Raw genomic sequence first — 18,278 nt, 5'->3', positions numbered from 1 at the left:
ATCTTTGCGTGTTGTGTGGCGTGCCCTCCGGAGTGCCGTGCTGCGCCGGAGGCTGGGGTGGTGAGATCACGGTCCAGTTCCGTCCTGAATCGTGTTTCACCGATACCGAATCGGAGTACCCTGCTTACTGTAATGCCTCGTTATCGTAAGCAGTGTGGTGTAGACTGGGTACGGCCAGTGGCGTCGTAACGACATCATCGGCTGTCGCAATCGGTCAGCTTGGGACCCCAATATTTGATTTGTCTCGCAAGGTCGCACCTCGGCTATTACATATTGCCGCTGTTCTTGCCTGATCACATCGTTACGAAGTGTGTTGTTCTTTCACAATGTTGTTGGAAACATACCCCATGGTGGTTGCCAAGGGGGGCCCCCCAACTCGTAGCTTTGGCCACCGGGGCGGGTGGGGGGCGGAGGGGGGGGGGGGGGCAAGGAACCTCCTGCCCCCACGCTAGTTACTGCAACTGTTTAGAGCCAGGGCTATGATTGCAGCTCGGGGTAGGCTTGGGGAACTTTAGAGGCAGAGTTAGGGGCGGTTATGGTCAGGGTTCTAGTGAGGGAGTGAAGGCTTTGAGCGATGATCAGAGCCAGAGCTCCGGTTAGGTTCTGCGGTTATGGTTCGAGTTGGGGTTCGGCTGAGAGCTAAGGGTTATGGGTTGGGGTTTATGGGTAGAGTTTGGGTTCCGGTGATTTTAAAACTGCGGGTTATATAACTGTGAAACGTAGGCCTTGGGTTAACACTGAGGCTAATGCTCATGTGACAGTCGGAGCCAATGTTACGGACGAACTTTTAAAGTTGGGGTCATAACTTAAGGTCAGGGATAGCGGTTCTTTCGGACAAATAATTAGCTCCGTTGAACGGTGGCCGTTCTGCGGATAGTCCGGATCACCCCTCCACGGTAATGTGGAATTTCCACCGCCAAGCCTGTGGCCGGCAATGGAGAGCAGCGGAAAGCTACCTTTGGCGGGGGAACGGCCTCGCGCGGACGCTGTGCCGACTGCGACCCGTCGTGCAATGGTGAGGGGAAGGGGGTGGGGGGTAGGGTGGTGGAGACTCCATAGCCACGTGCCACTTGTCCCACGGCGCATCCTTTGCCGTCATGTGCAATGTCTACGACCTTCGACCCCCCCCCCCCCACCACCGCTCCATTTAACACGGAGATGCGGATCTGGTCTGCGTTGGTTGTTGGTGGCGGCCCCGCGTGTTTACGGGGTCGCCTTGAGCCACACTGGGGGGTTGGTTGGGTTTGGGGTTGGTGGGGTTGGTGGGGTTGGTGGGGTTGGGGCACGTAGACCGGTTCGTGCCAGGCCCGCTCCGTCACACGGAAGGTGACAATGAAGCTTGCACACTCGAGGTAATAACAAAAAAGAGCTCTGACCGCACGTGCAATTTCCCCACACAGACCGGCGCACGATCCCTAGGAATGGACCGGCCCACCGGGCATTTGCCCTGCGAGCTGTCCGTGCCCTATGGCCAGTCCGGGCCTGGCCGTGCGCATAGCCCCTAACCTCGTTCACCAAGCAAAGACCCCAGCGCCAGCCGTACCGCGCACCCCCTATGGCCCTGACAACAGTCGACGAACCCTCAACTTAACAAGGAACATGACGCATAACTAAGCTGAGGCATAAAAAAATAACAATCGGTTTTATCCTTTCTGGCAATAAAGCGGTTGTGTTACAATGTTCAAGCACCAAATAGATACATTGTGCAAGGAATCAAGTCTGCGTTAAACCACGCCACGGTACTTGTGGTAGACATGCAAACCAACGTGCTCTGACAGTAAGAGATGGCTTTGTCTTTGCCACTGTTGGCCTACACCTCAGTCTGCAGCCTTCTTCGTTGTGGCCCAGTGTCGCCAGTGTCGGACCAGAGGACGCCAAAAAGCGAAACGGCGCAAAGGCGAGCGGCACAGATTCCTCGCCATCGGAATCCGTTTGGTGTTTGATCACCTTAACGCAACCGTTGTTATTGCCGCCAGGAAGGGTTAAAAACGTATTCTTAACTTTTCCATACTTTTGATGCTGGCAAAAATGGTCCCGTGACGAGGCCGGGAGAAACCTGCTTGCTGTACTGTCTCCTACTGGCAGCCCGGCGGTACCGTACGGGAGTGTTGGCCGCTCGTGTTGCCGTGTGTAGCTTTGCGGCTTTCGTCTAATAATAACAATCATAATGACGTAGCGATTTTTTTTAATACGTAGTCGTTTTCTCACGAGTTCATAATAGGGTTAATGTCCAAAAGTCTAAATTGTCTCCCGGCTTGAACGACGAGCATCCGGGGACGGACACTCGTCTCCATTTGGGACCCCCCCCCCCCCCCATTTGGGACTCTCCCCCCCTCACACTCCTCTGACGGGGGGGGGGGGGCAATCATGCCATAGGCCAACAACCTTGTCACTGTGTCGCACTGTTGTTGTTGTGGTTGTTGTGGTTGTTTTGGTTGTTTTGGTTGTTTTGGTTGTTGTGGTTGTTGTGGTTGTTTTGGTTGTTGTGGTTGTTTTGGTTGTTGTGGTTGTTGGAGTTGCGGTGCTTTGCGGTGTGTGTTCGCGTGTGCCTGACACCACTACCCTCGTATTGTAGCGGTTGGCGCGCTGCGCTACGAACCTGGCTACCCAAGTTCGATTCCGACTCAGGCATGGTTATCTCGACCGGTCCTCGGCCTCCCCTAAGTCGACTCGGCCTCAAAAAGTAGTGCCTGGTGCGGTGTATAAACATCGCCACTGGGGAGACAAAGGCGGTCGGGCGTGGTGCTGGCCACCCGCTCCCTCGTGTGCCGTGCCGGCCTTCATAGGTGCTCGCTAACAGCACTTGCCCCAACAGTCTGTTAAAGGCTACACGGGGGATCTTTGTCTTTGTGCCCGACCATCGGTTGTCTGGGTTTAACGAGCAACGTGGAACGACGCACATCGATGTTTTTCGTTTCACGTCCTCGTCGGCGACCCGTGGGAGATCATTAAGCTCCTTGCCCGTCTTACAACAAGTTCCTTACCTTACTGTCTTGTGTGCTTTCTTTTCCATCGCAGAATAACAACACAATCCGGAGCAGCAATGGCATGGCTCTCTTCCTCAGCAGGTATGGTGATCGCACGGGCGCAAACACACGTCCGCCGTGCGGTATTCGCCGACCCTGTAACCGCAATCGGCGGTAGTGTAAGGGGGGCTGCCCATTTCCTTAATCTCCCCCTCACCGCGGAGCGACGGTTCACAGCTGACCGGGAGGGCGGTGGCGCGGGCCGCGTGCGGCAAGTTAGCCGCTCGTTGCGGAGGTTTGTGGTTTCGAAATGTATGCGTACACACATGCACACGCGTGTGCACGAGTACAAGCCCGTGCGCGTGCATACGCACACAACGAGGCACACACACACACACTTGCGCCCCCGTGGGGTGCCGCTGAGTTGTGTAAAAAATACTTTTGTATAAACTGTTGAACTAAACCTTTTATTTTACCAGGTATAAAGCCACACTGAGCTGTATAGATGATTTTTCTGAAGCAGCCTGGCCACAAATGATGGCACAACCAAGTGGCTTATCACGTGGAAATGTATTGTAGCCAAATACTTTAAACGCGTGACGTTGATTCTGAATGTGGAGGGAAAAACCGGGGTACCCGGAGAAAAATCCACGTGACCACACGGGGACAGACGACATGCAAATTCCAAATATACAGCGGGCATCATGGTCGGGATCAAACCCACGAACTCTTGTGTACCAGGCGAGGCAGTTAACATCTCGCCTGCGTGCGAGAGACCAGAGATAATGAATGAAGACGTCTTTGTCCGCTTATCTATTTTGTAGCATCACCACGTGTCTCCCGTCCCCTCCCTCCCTCCTTATCCCTCCCCCAGCCCCCTTGCCGATGTCGATTTACCCACAGCCAGGTTTTGATAAGAGTTCCGCAGGCGTGTGAGGGTAGGTTCCACCGGCTCGCTGAGCACATGCCGGCCGGACCGGGCCACGTGGCCGCGGTTGGAGGCTAGGGGGGGGGGGCGACGGACAGGTCCACCCCGATTAACATCCACGCTTCGGCAGGGTCCACCGCGTCGCGGAAACCGTGCGGGCACCGGTCAGAGGGCCCGGGGTCTGGGTTTGAAGCCCTGTACCCCCCCCCAACCACCACCACCACCACCACTCCCTCTCCCGGGGGAACCCACCCACTGGGAGGTTGTTAGCCAGAGTGTTGGCGAATTTGGTGACGGGACTGCGCCATGCCAAAAAATAAGTAAGAGTCAAATTAAATGTTCGTTTTTTTTTCACCTAAATTTTCCTTTGGCCCCCTTATGAAAGTGGTCTTAGCGGGATGGTGGTCACGTGGCAAAGGGTCGTGGATGGGACGGAGCAACGTTTGGTGTCCCGTGTAGGAGACCGGTAAATGTTGGAACGACATTCGGCCATATTTGGGCCAGCGGTTCCAACGACCATGTCAACGTTGGGCCAACGTTGGCATGTTTATCTGGAGATCCATCGGGGAAGAAGCCAGGAGTTGTTTTGCACCATCGTTATGATCATAATTATTATCATTGACATCGCGGTCATCCTTGTGGTCATCGTGCGGTCGTGGCATGAGGGAGGAGGGGGGGGGGGCATCTGTGGTCTCGAGTGAGAGAGCCATTGGGTGGTCACCATCGTCATGAGATTCACCGTCGCGTCGTCATCTCCGTTTCCATTGCCGTCATTATCGCCACAGTTGCCAATCGGCGTCAAGCTCATCCATCGTGATCATCGCTGTCGGCGTCATTATCGCGATTCTAGTCGTCACCTTCGATGAGCACGGTTGGCTACTTGTGGTGCCAAAGAAGTTCAACATGCGTACATAAATTATCACCGCAATCGTCGTCGTCGTCGTCATCTGAAATCGCTCCCCGCTGGGGTTGGTAGAGGGAGGGGATGGGGGGGGGATGATGGGGGGAGGCTTTGTGTAGGTAACCCCCTCTTTGCCACGTGAGCCGACTCCGCTAGCACGACCGGAGCCAGTCGCACCCAGCGATGAGGTACACATTACGACCCGAAAACCAAACATCGGTAAAAGTGATGCCCGTGGCGATGCTGTGATCCACGTGGTGACGGTGGTGGTGGTAGTGGTGGGTGTGTGGGTCTTCGGGTTTCCACGGCGACTATCTTCGCACTAACTGGGCCAAACCACAGGACACGGAGTACTCGCACAACCACACTGCACCGCGCACTGCAAGTTGAGGCCTCGGAACCACCGTGCTGCATTTGCATCCCGAAGAGTGTTTTCCCTGGTGCTGCTGCTGCTGACGATAGTGATGCTCTGGCGAAAAGTGTCAGGATGTGGATCACGTGGCAGCAAGGGCGGCGGAGGGCAGCTCCGGTCTGTCCTGGAATGTTGCGGCGTTTGATCATGTGACTGCGAGCTGCCAATCAGGAGTATGCCGAGGTGAATGCAAATGCAGCCTGGATTTCAAATCTCTGGTGTCGTCAAAAAAGCAAAAGAAAACAGCTTCCAGCACCCAAAGTGATTCTTTGGAGCCCATATTTTTCAATTGTAGGGTGCAGCAGAGGAAACAGGATTCTGGCTGCAAACGTAGCCCAGTGTGCCGGGGTCCGTAAGGACTCATGCGGCTTTGCTTCCAGAAGGATGTTTCCCTGCAGTTGCTGCTGCTTTTGTGGAGTCGGAGCTGAATTTAGCATTTTTTAATGTTCTTGTTTTCATAAAGTGAGGTTTTGAAATCCAGGCTTTGTTTTCTGATTGGCTATTCTCTTGGTCACATTATCATGCACCTACATCTCCTGATCTGATATGACCGCTTACATTATTCCTTGGGATTGAGCAAATGAGTGGCCCCTCTTGAATTAATTGGCTAAGCAGTTAATTGGCCAATTAATCAACTATTTAATCTGCTGCCTGCTCTGGCCCGTAGCCTTGTCGCTTTTTTTGTTGTTGCTACTCGGCTGCAGAACAACGCGCTTCCAGATGCAAATAGCGTGCAGCGCGGTGTTGGGAGGTGCTGGACGCGATGCACAAGATCACAGTCCCTTGCCTGTCTTCTCACCCCCCCCCCGCCTCCTAACTAATGAATGGAATGGTCCAGGAGTCTGCACACACACAACTCCCCCACCCCCCCCCTAACTAATGAATGGAATGTTCCAGTTGCCTGCATGTGTCAAGCTCTACTAACTGTTAACAATCCTGCAAGGGTCTAAGAACCGGCGATGTTTGTGTTTTTTGTTTGTGTTTATTCTGCGTTGTTATATTTGCTACTCGTTGGGCCAAATACCTAAAAGTATACATTGTCCATTTTGACCGATTTTTTTTAATTATCCAGCTCCTCACTTTTTTAAAGTTAATGTTAACTAAATAATACGGTATATATTTATCTTTTTTTTTAAAGTTGATTTTATTTATCGGGAGTCTCGAGAGGCATATGCGGGAGGGTCGTGCCGTGGAATATTTTTGGTAAATTTTATCCGCGTATCAATGTGAGCTCAAGCGAGTAGAATGGGGTGACGCCCATTGCCCACCGGTGGCTCTGAACCAGGAGTGGGGAAAATTACGCATTTCCGTGGCAGGGTCACTCCGCTAAATTGGAATGTTTCGCTTGGCTGACAATGCAGCCGTCCGCGTCATTCTATGTATCTACGTTGAACTTCTTTCGCACCGCCATACGTAGGCAACCGTGCAAATCGGAAGTGCAGAGGATGGAAATAAACTCAAAAAGCATTTCTAAAGCAATGAGTTGATGATTTAAACGTGCACAGCTCCAGTGGCTTCCTAATATCAGAAGGAAGACCGTTCCAGACGGACGCAGAAGCGCATCTGAAAGCGCTCGATGCGGTGGCCATCTTGTTCGATAGCCAGCCACACTTGTTTTTGTTGTTATTTTATGGAACGGAATGGCGCGCGCGCACGTGGCGGTGATGGCGGTGTGACGTTGGTGTGACACGCCGCCTCCTCGTGCTTTGCAGCGGAAACCCATTTGCGAGCGTCAAGCTGAAACCCACGGTCACCAACGATCGCTCGGGACCCATGGTCAAGTGAGGCCTGCGGATGATCCTGGGGCCCACGGACCTCTTCCCCAAGACCAAGACCACCTCACGGAGCTCCGCCATGGTTCCTCGCATGTCCCCCCCCCACAATTTTTTTTTTTCTCAAACCCCTCGTGGTTGGCTTTCTCTTCCTCGCCCGCTGGGCCAAGCTGGGCCCCACCGCCATTGTTGTCTGTCTGTAACGCCACTGCGCTTGTTAGATGAATAATAACTTATCATGATTTTTCGTTTATTTTTTCCCGACGTTTAAATTTACCGTCTCTCTGGATGAGGGGCACCCGCAGCAGTTCCTGGTCTCCTGCCGACTCCTACCTCCACGCTGGCGGGAGTCGAACCCGGACTTTGCGAACGGCGGAGGTCGGACGCGCACGCGTGCGCGCATTTAATTCCGTGTCGGGTTTTTGATTATTTTTTTTTTACTTTGTTAAGCTTTTTCCAGTCATCGTTTATGGAATGTGCGCGAGTTTTTCCGTTTTTTTTTTGTAATTACACTACACTTGATTGCGTTGCTATTTTTGTGGGGTGGGTGGCGGCACTGTCAACATCAACGTTCGCGCGATGTCGTCCGTGCGTGCGCGTGCAATAACTGTGTCGGCCCGGGTTCGACTCCCAGTCATGCGTGCGCAGGGATCCCCCAAATATCTCGGCATTAATTATACGTGACCGATGGGGCGGCCATCACTCGGCTTCCAGTTTGAGATGACGACGACGACGACGACGGCGACGACGGCGACGACGACGACGGCCGGGCTTGTGGCGCCGGTACCAAACCACCGCGACGTTGGCACATCGCACGTGCACCGACGCTGGCGCCAACAGGTCCTCTCTTGCTGATACTCGCTCAGGGCTGCCCCCCCCCCGTGTCTTCTAGAAGGAGGAGGGGGGTGTGGCATTAGCGTGTGGCGTCGGCTATGGCTTGGGATAGCGGTGGTGCGGTTAGACTCGGTGTTAGGGTTGTGGTTGGCGCTACTGGTGGAGCTAATGGGGGGTGGGGTGGCACGTGCCCCCCCCAATGATCGGATCGAAATCCCTAATTTCGATCGCATCATTGGGGTTTATTAGTAATGAATCGGCATTTTGCGACCCCCATTGCCACTGTGTAGCAGATTATTACGTGTCAGGGACTCTATGAGATGATAGGACAATAGTCTGAGTCAATAATTGGTAATAAGTAACGGCAAAACAGTTATAAGTGACTCTCAGAATTGTGCGCACTTGCGTATACAGCACACGCCTTCCCTGAAGACATTCACCTTCAGCGAGCGCGATGCCGATCACACAACGCGGTTCAAACTCGACCCTCGATCGATGGCTGCGCCATCGCCGAACACGCGTCAAATAAAAAGCAAGGGACCAGTCCCCAGAGGTGTGGACTCGAGTCATGTGACTTGGACTCGAGTCAGACTCGAGTCATGAATTTGATGACTTGCGACTCGACTTGGACTTGCATAACAATGACTTTGTCCCACCTATGAGATGTGGACTCGAGTCATGTGACTTGGACTCGAGTCAGACTCGAGTCATGAATTTGATGACTTGCGACTCGACTTGGACTTGCATAACAATGACTTTGTCCCACCTATGAGATGTGGACTCGAGTCATGTGACTTGGACTCGAGTCAGACTCGAGTCATGAATTTGATGACTTGCGACTCGACTTGGACTTGCATAACAATGACTTTGTCCCACCTCTGCCAGTCCCTACTCACTAACAACTCCTCTATCATTTTTCATTGCTGGAGGGGTTGCCCCCCCCCCCCCACCTGAAAATCCTGGTTCCGCCATTGGATGGCGCTTACGTTGGGGTTAAGGATGAGGTTTGGGGGAAGGGTTAGGATTTCTACTTTGGTTCTATTGGTTATTGTTAGGGGGTAAAGGTCAAGCATAGTACTGGAGTTAAGCTGCGGTAGTGAGATGTTAACTACCTTGCCTGGTATACAGGCCGTGGGTTCTACCCTGACGCCTGCTGTATATTTCGAGTTTGCATGTGTCTCTCCGTGTGGTCGCGCGAATTTTTCTCTCTGGGCTCTCCGGCTTTTCCCTCCATTTAGAATCGCCGCGCGCTTAGAGTATTTGGCTACTGCTATCAATTTCCACGTGATGATAAGCCACTTGGTTGTGCTATCATGTGTGACCAGGTCGCGTCTGAATAAGAACTCGGTAGGCGTTGCCTGGTAGGTAAAAAACTTTTTTAGAAATAGTTTTAAGCCGAGTGCCGTAGTTTGGAGTAATGGTTAGGGTATAGGATCTGGCTACGTTTTTTTGGGATTTACGTTCAGGTTGGTGTTATGCTTGTGGTCAGGGTGAGAGTTGCAGCTCCATGGTTCGGGGTAAAAGCTCCAGTTGTCTTTAGGAAACGGACCGATGTTCGGGTGCTAGAGTTCGAGATGGACCATCCGCTTCATGAATCGTCGCTACACTTGTCATCGGTGAGTTGTGTCAAAACACCCCAAGTGCGTTTCGTTTGTGTTCGCAGACTCCGATCAATTTGCACGAAAATTTTTATTTGGACGTGGGAGGGGGGGGGTTAAGCAAGAGGGGGGGGGGGGGGGCAGGCATCTGGCACGGCTGTCGCGCATGCTGCTCGGGTGGCAGGGCTGTTGCGCACGCTGAGCGACGCTTCAGAACGGACCGACGCGTCGACGGAATTGGATGATCCGAAAAACAAAACCAGGGATTGAAGTCGCGTGCGTGCGCCCGACCAAATCGGAAACCGCGGAACCAAGACACCCCGAACTGGGTTCGACACACGCGAGGTTGCATGCAGTCATTCGACTTCGTCCAGCTTGCATAGACAGACACACACACACACGTATACGCTTGCGTTCATGCGCGCGAATTTGCACAATGGCGCACGCGCGTGTGTACCCGTGCGCAAGCAGATACGCACACCAGGGGCACGCGCGCACACCCAGGGGCACGCACGCACACCCAGGGGCACGCGCGCACACCCAGGGGCACGCGCGCACACCCAGGGACACGCGCGCACACCCAGGGGCACGCGCGCACACCCAGGGGCACGCGCGCACACCCAGGGGCACGCGCGCACACCCAGGGGCACGCGCGCACCGACGGCAGCCGTGCACAGTAAAGGTGACGAATCTATTTTTGCACTAAACATAGCAGGCTCTTTCGCAGCAACTGACGGCGGCGATGATGATGATGATGATGACGATGATGATGACGATGATAACGACAGCGATGGTTACTGCTACTACTACTGTACAATTATTATTATTATTATTCACTGGCGCTCTGTGTGGGGGGGGGGGTCGCAATGGCTGTGTCTCCCAAGTCCCTCTGAGGGCATCTCGTGGTGTACAGTTACATTCAAAGGCTTCGTGGTGAATTCGTATTTATGTGTTGGCGTGCGTGCGTGCGTGCGTTCAACATGTCTTTTTTTGGTGCACGTAACGTGTACGAGTCGGGTGTGGTGGTGTTGTGGTTAGCGCGCTGCTCTGCAAACCTGGCGGCCCAAGTTCCATTCCCACTCGCGGCCAACATCGGTGACGATTATCTGACTCTGTCCCGGGCATCCCCGAGGTCGACTCGACCTTAAACGAGTGCAGAGTGCGGCGTGAGACAAAGGCGGCCGAGCGTGGTCGTGGTGGCGGCCCCACCCTCCCCCCTCGCGTGCTTACCGGCTTGTATAGGGGCTCACGAACAGCACTTGCCCCCGTCTGTGCTAAAGGCTACACGGGGGGCGGGGGATCTTTGTGTGACTATGTCCAGTTGTCAAAAGTCAAGCGGGCGTGGTGCTAACCACCCACCACCCCATCGTCACCAAATTCTGGGCTCGACTTGGTGCTCCTCTCGAAGAGCACTTGCCCCAAAAGTCTGTTAAGGCTATGTGGGGGGGGGAAATCTTTGTCTGTATGTGGCCGTGCGTGCGTGTGTGTCGTTAGTGTTATTGATTGCGAGACCGATCTCAAAAGCCCATCTCCGTGTTGTCTCTCCATGCGACGCCCATGACGATGTTTGTCTTCTTAAAAAAATCGAACGCCAGAGGCGCAGAGCGTGTGCGACGGGGGAGTTTTAGGAGCTCGAAGGTTTCCGTTTGGGCAAAAGACGGGAAATCAAGGCAGGAGAGGCCTCTCACTTTTCGCCATCCCGGTCTCGTGGTGGGAGATTCCACGTTCGTATGGCGGGGTCACAGTCTCATTCGCTTAAAAAAACCCACCGCTTGCCACCCACCCACCACCACCACCGTTGGTTTCTCAACAATTCGTGACAATTCCACATTTCCTGTGGTAGGTACCGACCGCCTTGACGTAATTTATGAAACGTTCGCACGTCACTGACCGTCATCACCGCATGGTACTCATCATATTCCTGTCCGCCGGCGGTGTCACGATTGGTGGTGGTGGTGGCTATGATGTGACCCAAGTTGGCCGGGACTTGAACCTGGCGATCATTTTAGACCATGATTTTTTTGTTATTGTTGCTACCGTTGCTGCTGCTGCTTTTGACTGATTTTAAGGGTTTATAATTTTTGTTGTCTTGCTGGCTCCCCCCCCACCACCCCACATAAACAACACACACTCTTACGTTGTATGAGCACAAATTATGACTTAAATATATTTTTGTTGATGCGTAAATTCTCGCCAGTGCGGCGTCCGTGCCTTAGTAGTCGTCGACGGGAGTTCAAACTCGCGCGAAATGCGCGTTTCTCTTCTCGTAAAAACGCACGCGGACCGTCTCACTGGGCAGCTTTAACCGGTACCCGAGGGCGGTCGAAACGTTCTGAGAGCAATAATCTAAAACCACAATTCCCCCCCGCACCCCCGGGGATTCTTCATCGCCGTGCATCGTCACAAGGGGGTCACGCATCACGACGGATTCCCCGGATTGCTAAAGACGCACTTTTACCTTCCCCGACATCTTAAAGCGGCGCTCACCGTTGCAAGGCCCACGGGCCATTTGTGGCCTTTCGTGTGGCCCCTGACATGCACCCCCCCCCCCCCCCCGTCCTCAATCCCCATCTTCGTCGTGCTGTCAAATCTCCGATTGGTTTCAAATGTGTGGCGGCTCTTGTCACGTCTGATGATGTCTTATCGGCGAAAGTGGCCTCCTCCCCCCCCCTCCCGCCGCCCCCCTCTGAAAATGAGTGAATACACCTCCTGTCGTCTTAAAGACGAGGCTAGGGGCGAGGGTGGGGGAAGGTGCGTCTTACAATCCGGTCGATGCGCTGTGTGTTGTGAGAGAGGAGACACCGGACTTGTATAAATGTGTTGACACCGGGAATGCAACGTCTTGGGGGGGGGGGGGCGGGGACGTCCTACTTTGTAAACGGAGCGGCCTTGCAACCCGCAGAGTCGCTGTGCCACTTGTCACACACACACACGTGGTGGTGGTGGTGGTGGACTTGGAGTGAATTCCACATTTCCGTGGCCAGTCCCATCTGCGATGTTTCTGAGCTGTTGAAGGCAACGCTGTTGCAGCATCTTCTTCTCGGCCAGGGGGGGGTGGGGGTCGGAGTGGGGTCGTCTCTGGAGCCGCATGCCGGGACCGCTTCATCACGTGATGTGTGCGTGTGTGTTCGCACGCATCGGCGGCTCTTGAAAACTTTGAGTTTTGTTACCGAATTTGGAACGAAAAGAAAGGCTGCTCTTGTTGGTGTTTTGGTTGCCGACCCCTGGCTCTAGACAAAGCAATTATGAAGACTGCGCTGACGACGATGATGATGATCTATGAAATGTATTTTTCTAAGGCAACTCCTTCCCTGTTGGGTCTAACTGCATGGGGGTTTGGACAAGATTAGCCAAAAAATATATATTTTGCGTTTAAGCCGCGACGCAGTAAACGTGAAACTTTGGGGCCAGAGTTGCACGTTTCACCGGGAGGCCACAACCCAGTAAAACCTGGAGCGTCGGGCCAATGTTTTCAACCTCCTGTCAACGTTGGCCCAACGTTGCACGTTTTACCGTGGGGAGTGTTGTAATGCAGCAAAAGAGGCTCGTTGTACATATTTTTTGTTATTTCACGGACGTCGAAGTCCGTCGTTGTCGTATCCGTGTCCATGAAACATCCCCCACCGCCTGCCTCCCCAACAATGGAATGTCCGTCTCGAGGGGGGAGAGGTGTCACGACGCGTCACCGCGTTGGCCACGTGCGCTAAACCAACGTTGGTTCGGCTCCTCCACGATCGATCACGTGGGTTTCTTTTTTTTTTGCCGTCCGCCTGTCACCTCGCCGACACCGTGATGGTGTGAACACTGCGATTTGGGGGGGCGGATGGTGGTGGTGGTGTAGCGGTTAGCGCTACGCTGCGCTACGAACCCGGCGACCCGGGTTCGATTCCCACTCACGGCCAACACCCAGCCACGATTGTCTGCACCGGTCCTGGGCCTCCCCTAGGTCGACTCAGGCGCAAATGAGTACCCGGTGCAATGTGTAAAACGTCGCCACTGGGGAGACAAAGGCGGCCGGGCGTGGTGCTGGCCACCCACCCCCCTCGTGTGCCGTGCCGGCCTTCATAGGTGCTGCTCGCAAACAGCACTTGCCCCAAGTCTGTTAAGGCTACACGGGGGATCTTTTTCTTTGGGGGTTTTTTTTGGTGGTGTTGTTGTTGTTGATGATGGGGTTGGCGTACGCCGACCCAGTCTTCCAATAAAACCCGACTTCTCACGAGACCGGCCGCCTCGCTCTGTGACCTCATTGTTGTTTTTTTCGATTTAAAGCTTTCGTGACTGCAGGGATTCATCTTCTTGGTTCTTTCGGTAAAGTCACGTAGAAGGAAAATAATAAAAATAAAACATAATAAAATAATTCTCACGACGTTTCGGCCACAACGCAAGCAGCCGTCTTCAGGTGGAGAACATTCAGACTCTGCCTTCTCGACAGACCTGTTCTCCACCTGAAGACGGCTGCTTGCGTTGTGGCCAAAACGTCGTGAGAATTATTTTATTATGTTTTATTACTTTATTATTTTCCTTCTACGTGACTTTACCGAAAGAACCAAGAAGACTCGTTGTTGTTTATTATCGACTGTGCAGGGTTGGAGGGGGGGGGGAGAGTCTGGGTTGAGGACTTGGGTCGGGGCTCGGGTTAGAAGACCGTGTGGTTGTGTGTGCGCGAGGTTTAGGGGGGTCAGTGTTTACTGTGGGTGTTAGGTCAGCAATTGGGCCGACAGTCTGTTAAGACCATACGGGGTTCTTTGTCTTCAGTTGTGTGTGTTTGGTAAATGATTCGGCCTCATGGCTTACCTGGTGCGGTGTATAAACATCGCCACTAGGGAGACAAAGGCGGCCGGGCGTGCTACAGTACTGGTCACCCCCCCCCCTCCCCCACCTCGTGTGCCGTCCCTGCCTTCATAGAAGTGCTCGTAAACAGCACTTGCCCCAAGTCTGTTGAGGCTACACGGGGGATCTTTGTAAAAAAATGTGCACGAATATGTGAATGTATAAAACGTATGTGCCTGCGTGTCTACACATGTTTGTGCTGACCATGGGCCTCCCCTAGATCGACTCGGCCTTCAAATGAGTACAGTACTCGGTGTGGTGGGTCAACATCTGTACGAGTACACGAACCCACTTGCTCTGTACAAACAACAACTTCATTGCACGCCATCGCCACTCCTGAGCGTTAGAACAAATTCCTTGGCGGCACTGCGTCGTTTGGTAGTCTTGGCACATTCGTCAAGACTGGGTTGCCTTATTCGGAATGGTATATAATAGGCAACGTTTCGGGCAACGGCCCTTCATAGCAATGAAGGGCCGGTGCCGGAATCGTCGCCGGTTACATACTTTTTATTTTAAGTCGATGTTGTTGATGAATGCGATTTTATAAATATCTATTGTTTAAAATCAGTACTCCCATCCCTTTGTGATCCACCAATCCCATCCTCACCCCGTAGTCACTTTGTCCAGAGTGCGTTTTTCGCCAGGGATTGCCGAATTGTGTTCACGTGACGACTCTACGTGCAACCAGCCGTCGGGTGTTGCAATACATCACCCGACGCTAATTGGGGTTCGGCGTTTTTTGCATTTAAATCCCAATGGAATTCCTCGACCACCAGCCTGGTGTGTGTGTGTGTGCATGACCTGATGCTAATTTGAATTTCGGTGTAAAAACGCTGAACCACAACGGAATTCTTCCGCTGCCGTCCAGGTTTGCGTGACCTCGCGCTATTTCGGAGTTGTGTTTTTACACTTCCATCCAAATGGAATTCCTCAGCCACGACTATCAGCCGCTGGATAACGGCCGTTCCCAACCAGCCAATAAGTATAACCCGTAAAAACAAAGGTTTTCACTATAAATCCTTTATATGCGTGGCGGCTAGAGTCCTCTCGTCCTCTGGCTTGAGATGGCTGCCACCTATGGGTCAGATGATTGCATTGCACCATTACGCAATTGGTAATTAAATATATTTGTGTCCTAAAAAGTGTAAAATTTTGGAAAAAAAATTTCACGAACATTAATTGTCACGCACAACGATAATGTGTGGAAAATGTCAGCTCGATTGGATCACGGGAAGTGGGTTAAAAAACGACCGAAAGATTTGCACGGCCGGGTACAGGTAGCCGGGTATCGGGTAGGGTACGGGTATCGGGTACCCGGTTGCGACCTCTGCCCTCTCCCTCCACACCCGTAACCGCAGGCCACTGGCGTCCCCTGGCGGCCTTTAGTGTGGCCACAAACGACGATGTTGACTCCCTCGCCAGGTATACAGGAGGGCGCGGGTTCGATCCCGACCCTTGATGGCTGCTGTATCGTTGTGGAGTTTGCGTGTCTCTCCATCTCGTCCGTGGTCGCGTGGATTTTTCTCCGGTTCCCCCCCCCCCCCACCCCCATTTACAATCAATCTCACGCCTTTAAGAGTATTTGGCTGCTATCAATGTCCACGTGATGACAAGCCACGTCATGATAAGCCACTTCGTTGAGCTGTCATTCGTGTCCAGGTCGCGTCGGGAAAAAAAAAAGAGCTGAAATAGCTCGATGGGCCTTACCTGGTCAAATGTTTTTTTTTGTAAGGTTCGCTGTTTCAACACACAAAATGTGAAAACGCAACCCATCGTCAGGCTGTCACACCCGACAATGTTTTCAAATGCGTGATGGCCCTCACAACTGATGTCTTATCCGCGAAAGTGGCCTCCACCCCCCTCTGAAGATGAGTGAAGACCCACCACTGGTGGAAACCAACGGTTCTTCACCGGTTCGCTAAGGCACCACCACCACCCCCACCACCACTCAAGACCCAGAGGTCTCCAGTGCTCCCCAGGTTACGGAGAAGATCAGCTCACGTCGAAGGTGATGGTGGTGGTGTCACTGCGGTTTCTTGGCGTGTCGAGTCACTGTGTTTTGTCGCCGCAACGTCTCCCCCCCCCCCCCCCCGTGTGATTCCAACATTTCTCCCGCACGGTATCCGTGCCGCAGCCTGGCGACTCGCGGGTCGAGAACCGGCGTTGTGAACGTTATGGAGCAGCAGCAGCAGCAGCGGCGGGCGTGTTGGGGTTGTGAGGGGGGTGAGAGGTGAGGGAGGGGGTGAGGGGGGTTGTGGGGAGGAGGAGGTGAGGGGGAGGAGGAGGTGAGGGGGAGGAGGAGGTGAGGGGGAGGAGGTGAGGGGGAGGGGGGGGGGAGGTGAGGGGGAGGGGGGGGGAGATGAGGGGGAGGGGGGGGGAGGTGAGGGGGGTTGTGGGGAGAGAGGTGGAGGGAGGTGGGGGAGGAGGTGAAGGGGAGGAGGTGAGGGGGAGAGGTGAGGGGGAGGGGGGGAGGAGGTGAGGGGGAGGGGGGGAGGAGGTGAGGAGGTGAGGGGGAGGGGGGGAGGAAGTGAGGGGGGTTGTGGGGAGAGAGGTGGAGGGAGGTGGGGGAGGAGGTAAGGGGGAGGGGGGGAGGAGGTGAGGGGGAGGAGGAGGTGAGGGGGAGGTGAAGAGGTGAGGGGGAGGGGGGGAGGAAGTGAGGGGGGTTGTGGGGAGAGAGGGGGAGGGAGGTGGGGGAGGAGGTGAAGGGGAGGGGGGGGAGGAGGTGAGGGGGAGGGGGGGAGGAGGTGAGGGGGAGGGGGGGAGGTGAGGGGGAGGGGGGGAGGTGAGGGGGGAGGGGGGGAGGAGGTGAGGGGGGTTGTGGGGAGAGAGGGGGAGGGAGGTGGGGGAGGAGGTGAAGGGGAGGGGGGGGAGGAGGTGAGGGGGAGGGGGGGAGGTGAGGGGGAGGGGGGGAGGTGAGGGGGAGGGGGGGAGGAGGTGAGGAGGTGAGGGGGAGAGGAAGTGAGGGGGGTTGTGGGGAGAGAGGGGGAGGGAGGTGGGGGAGGAGGTGAAGGGGAGGGGGGGGAGGAGGTGAGGGGGAGGGGGGGAGGTGAGGGGGGAGGGGGGGAGGTGAGGGGGGAGGGGGGGAGGAGGTGAGGAGGTGAGGGGGAGAGGAAGTGAGGGGGGTTGTGGGGAGAGAGGGGGAGGGAGGTGGGGGAGGAGGTGAAGGGGAGGGGGGGAGGAGGTGAGGGGGGTTGTGGGGAGAGAGGGGGTGGGGGGTTGTGGGGGGTTGTGGGGGGAGGAGGTGAGGGGGAGGGGAGGAGGTGAGGGGGAGGGGGGGAGGTGAGGGGGGAGGGGGAGAGGTGAGGGGGGAGGGGGAGAGGAGGTGAGGGGGGAGGAGGTGAGGGGGGGAGGAGGATTGGGGCGACTCGCAGCTCGTGTTCAGCGCGGTGAGAACTTGGCCCCCATCGGCCATGAATACTACTGATGGTGATACTGTGGCATGTCAAACACAAAACCATCCCCCTATTAAATAATCCCACCATATAAAAAAACAACGAATCTGTTGGCAGTGGTAACACGAGAACACAGACATTCAACTCGCTAACATTTGCCATTAACAATGCCGTGAAACAGACAAAACACACGATTGCGACATTTGCAGTTGCAAACATTGCTCAGGAATTGTGGGTAAACATTATAATTGTTATAGTGAGTTCAGTTAAGAAGATAGTGGACATTTTTTATGCAGTTGATAATGGGCCTCACCGAGTTGGCAAGAATATGGTTTTGTTCAGGAGTGTCGTGCCACACTGTGGCCGTGCGGCCAATGCCATTATTAGTGAGCGTTTTGGCTTCGTGGGGAAGAAAACGAACGCCGCTGCTACCACGCGCGCAACAAGGCAACACAATCAAGGCTCTGCGCGCACGGATTCAAACCTCACGATTCCATTCCCCAGAATTCCCATGGCACCAATTGCTGGGAGGATATGAAGCGTGGCTTTTTTCTTCGCACGTACACACAACACTTAACAAGCAGGGATTGGCCAAAGACGCCAATGCACGGCCCTGCTGAAAATGATTCATGAGACCGAGCGAGG

At 54.3% G+C, this 18,278-nt stretch overlaps 1 protein-coding gene across 7 annotated transcripts in view; it reads left to right on the top strand.

The window, feature by feature from the left end:
• The window catches only part of LOC144932708 (BAR/IMD domain-containing adapter protein 2-like), a 55,261-nt gene extending 45,751 nt beyond the window's left edge, over positions 1–9,510 (top strand). For 2 of the 7 annotated variants that reach the window (XM_078857070.1, XM_078857069.1), the window contains 3 exons: positions 3,019–3,068; positions 3,841–3,904; positions 6,920–9,510. In XM_078857070.1, coding sequence (XP_078713196.1) covers positions 3,019–3,068; positions 3,841–3,902 — 112 coding nt within the window. In that variant the 3' untranslated portion in view covers positions 3,903–3,904; positions 6,920–9,510. The other 5 variants (XM_078857071.1, XM_078857068.1, XM_078857066.1 and 2 more) reach the window with 3 other exon arrangements.
• Positions 9,511–18,278: the final 8,768 nt, after the last annotated feature.

This window comes from Lampetra fluviatilis, chromosome 5 (assembly GCF_964198595.1).
Source record: "Lampetra fluviatilis chromosome 5, kcLamFluv1.1, whole genome shotgun sequence".
NCBI lineage: Eukaryota > Metazoa > Chordata > Hyperoartia > Petromyzontiformes > Petromyzontidae > Lampetra > Lampetra fluviatilis.
Note: the sequence above shows the minus strand (reverse complement) of the source record. Positions and strands in the feature narration are given on the sequence as shown.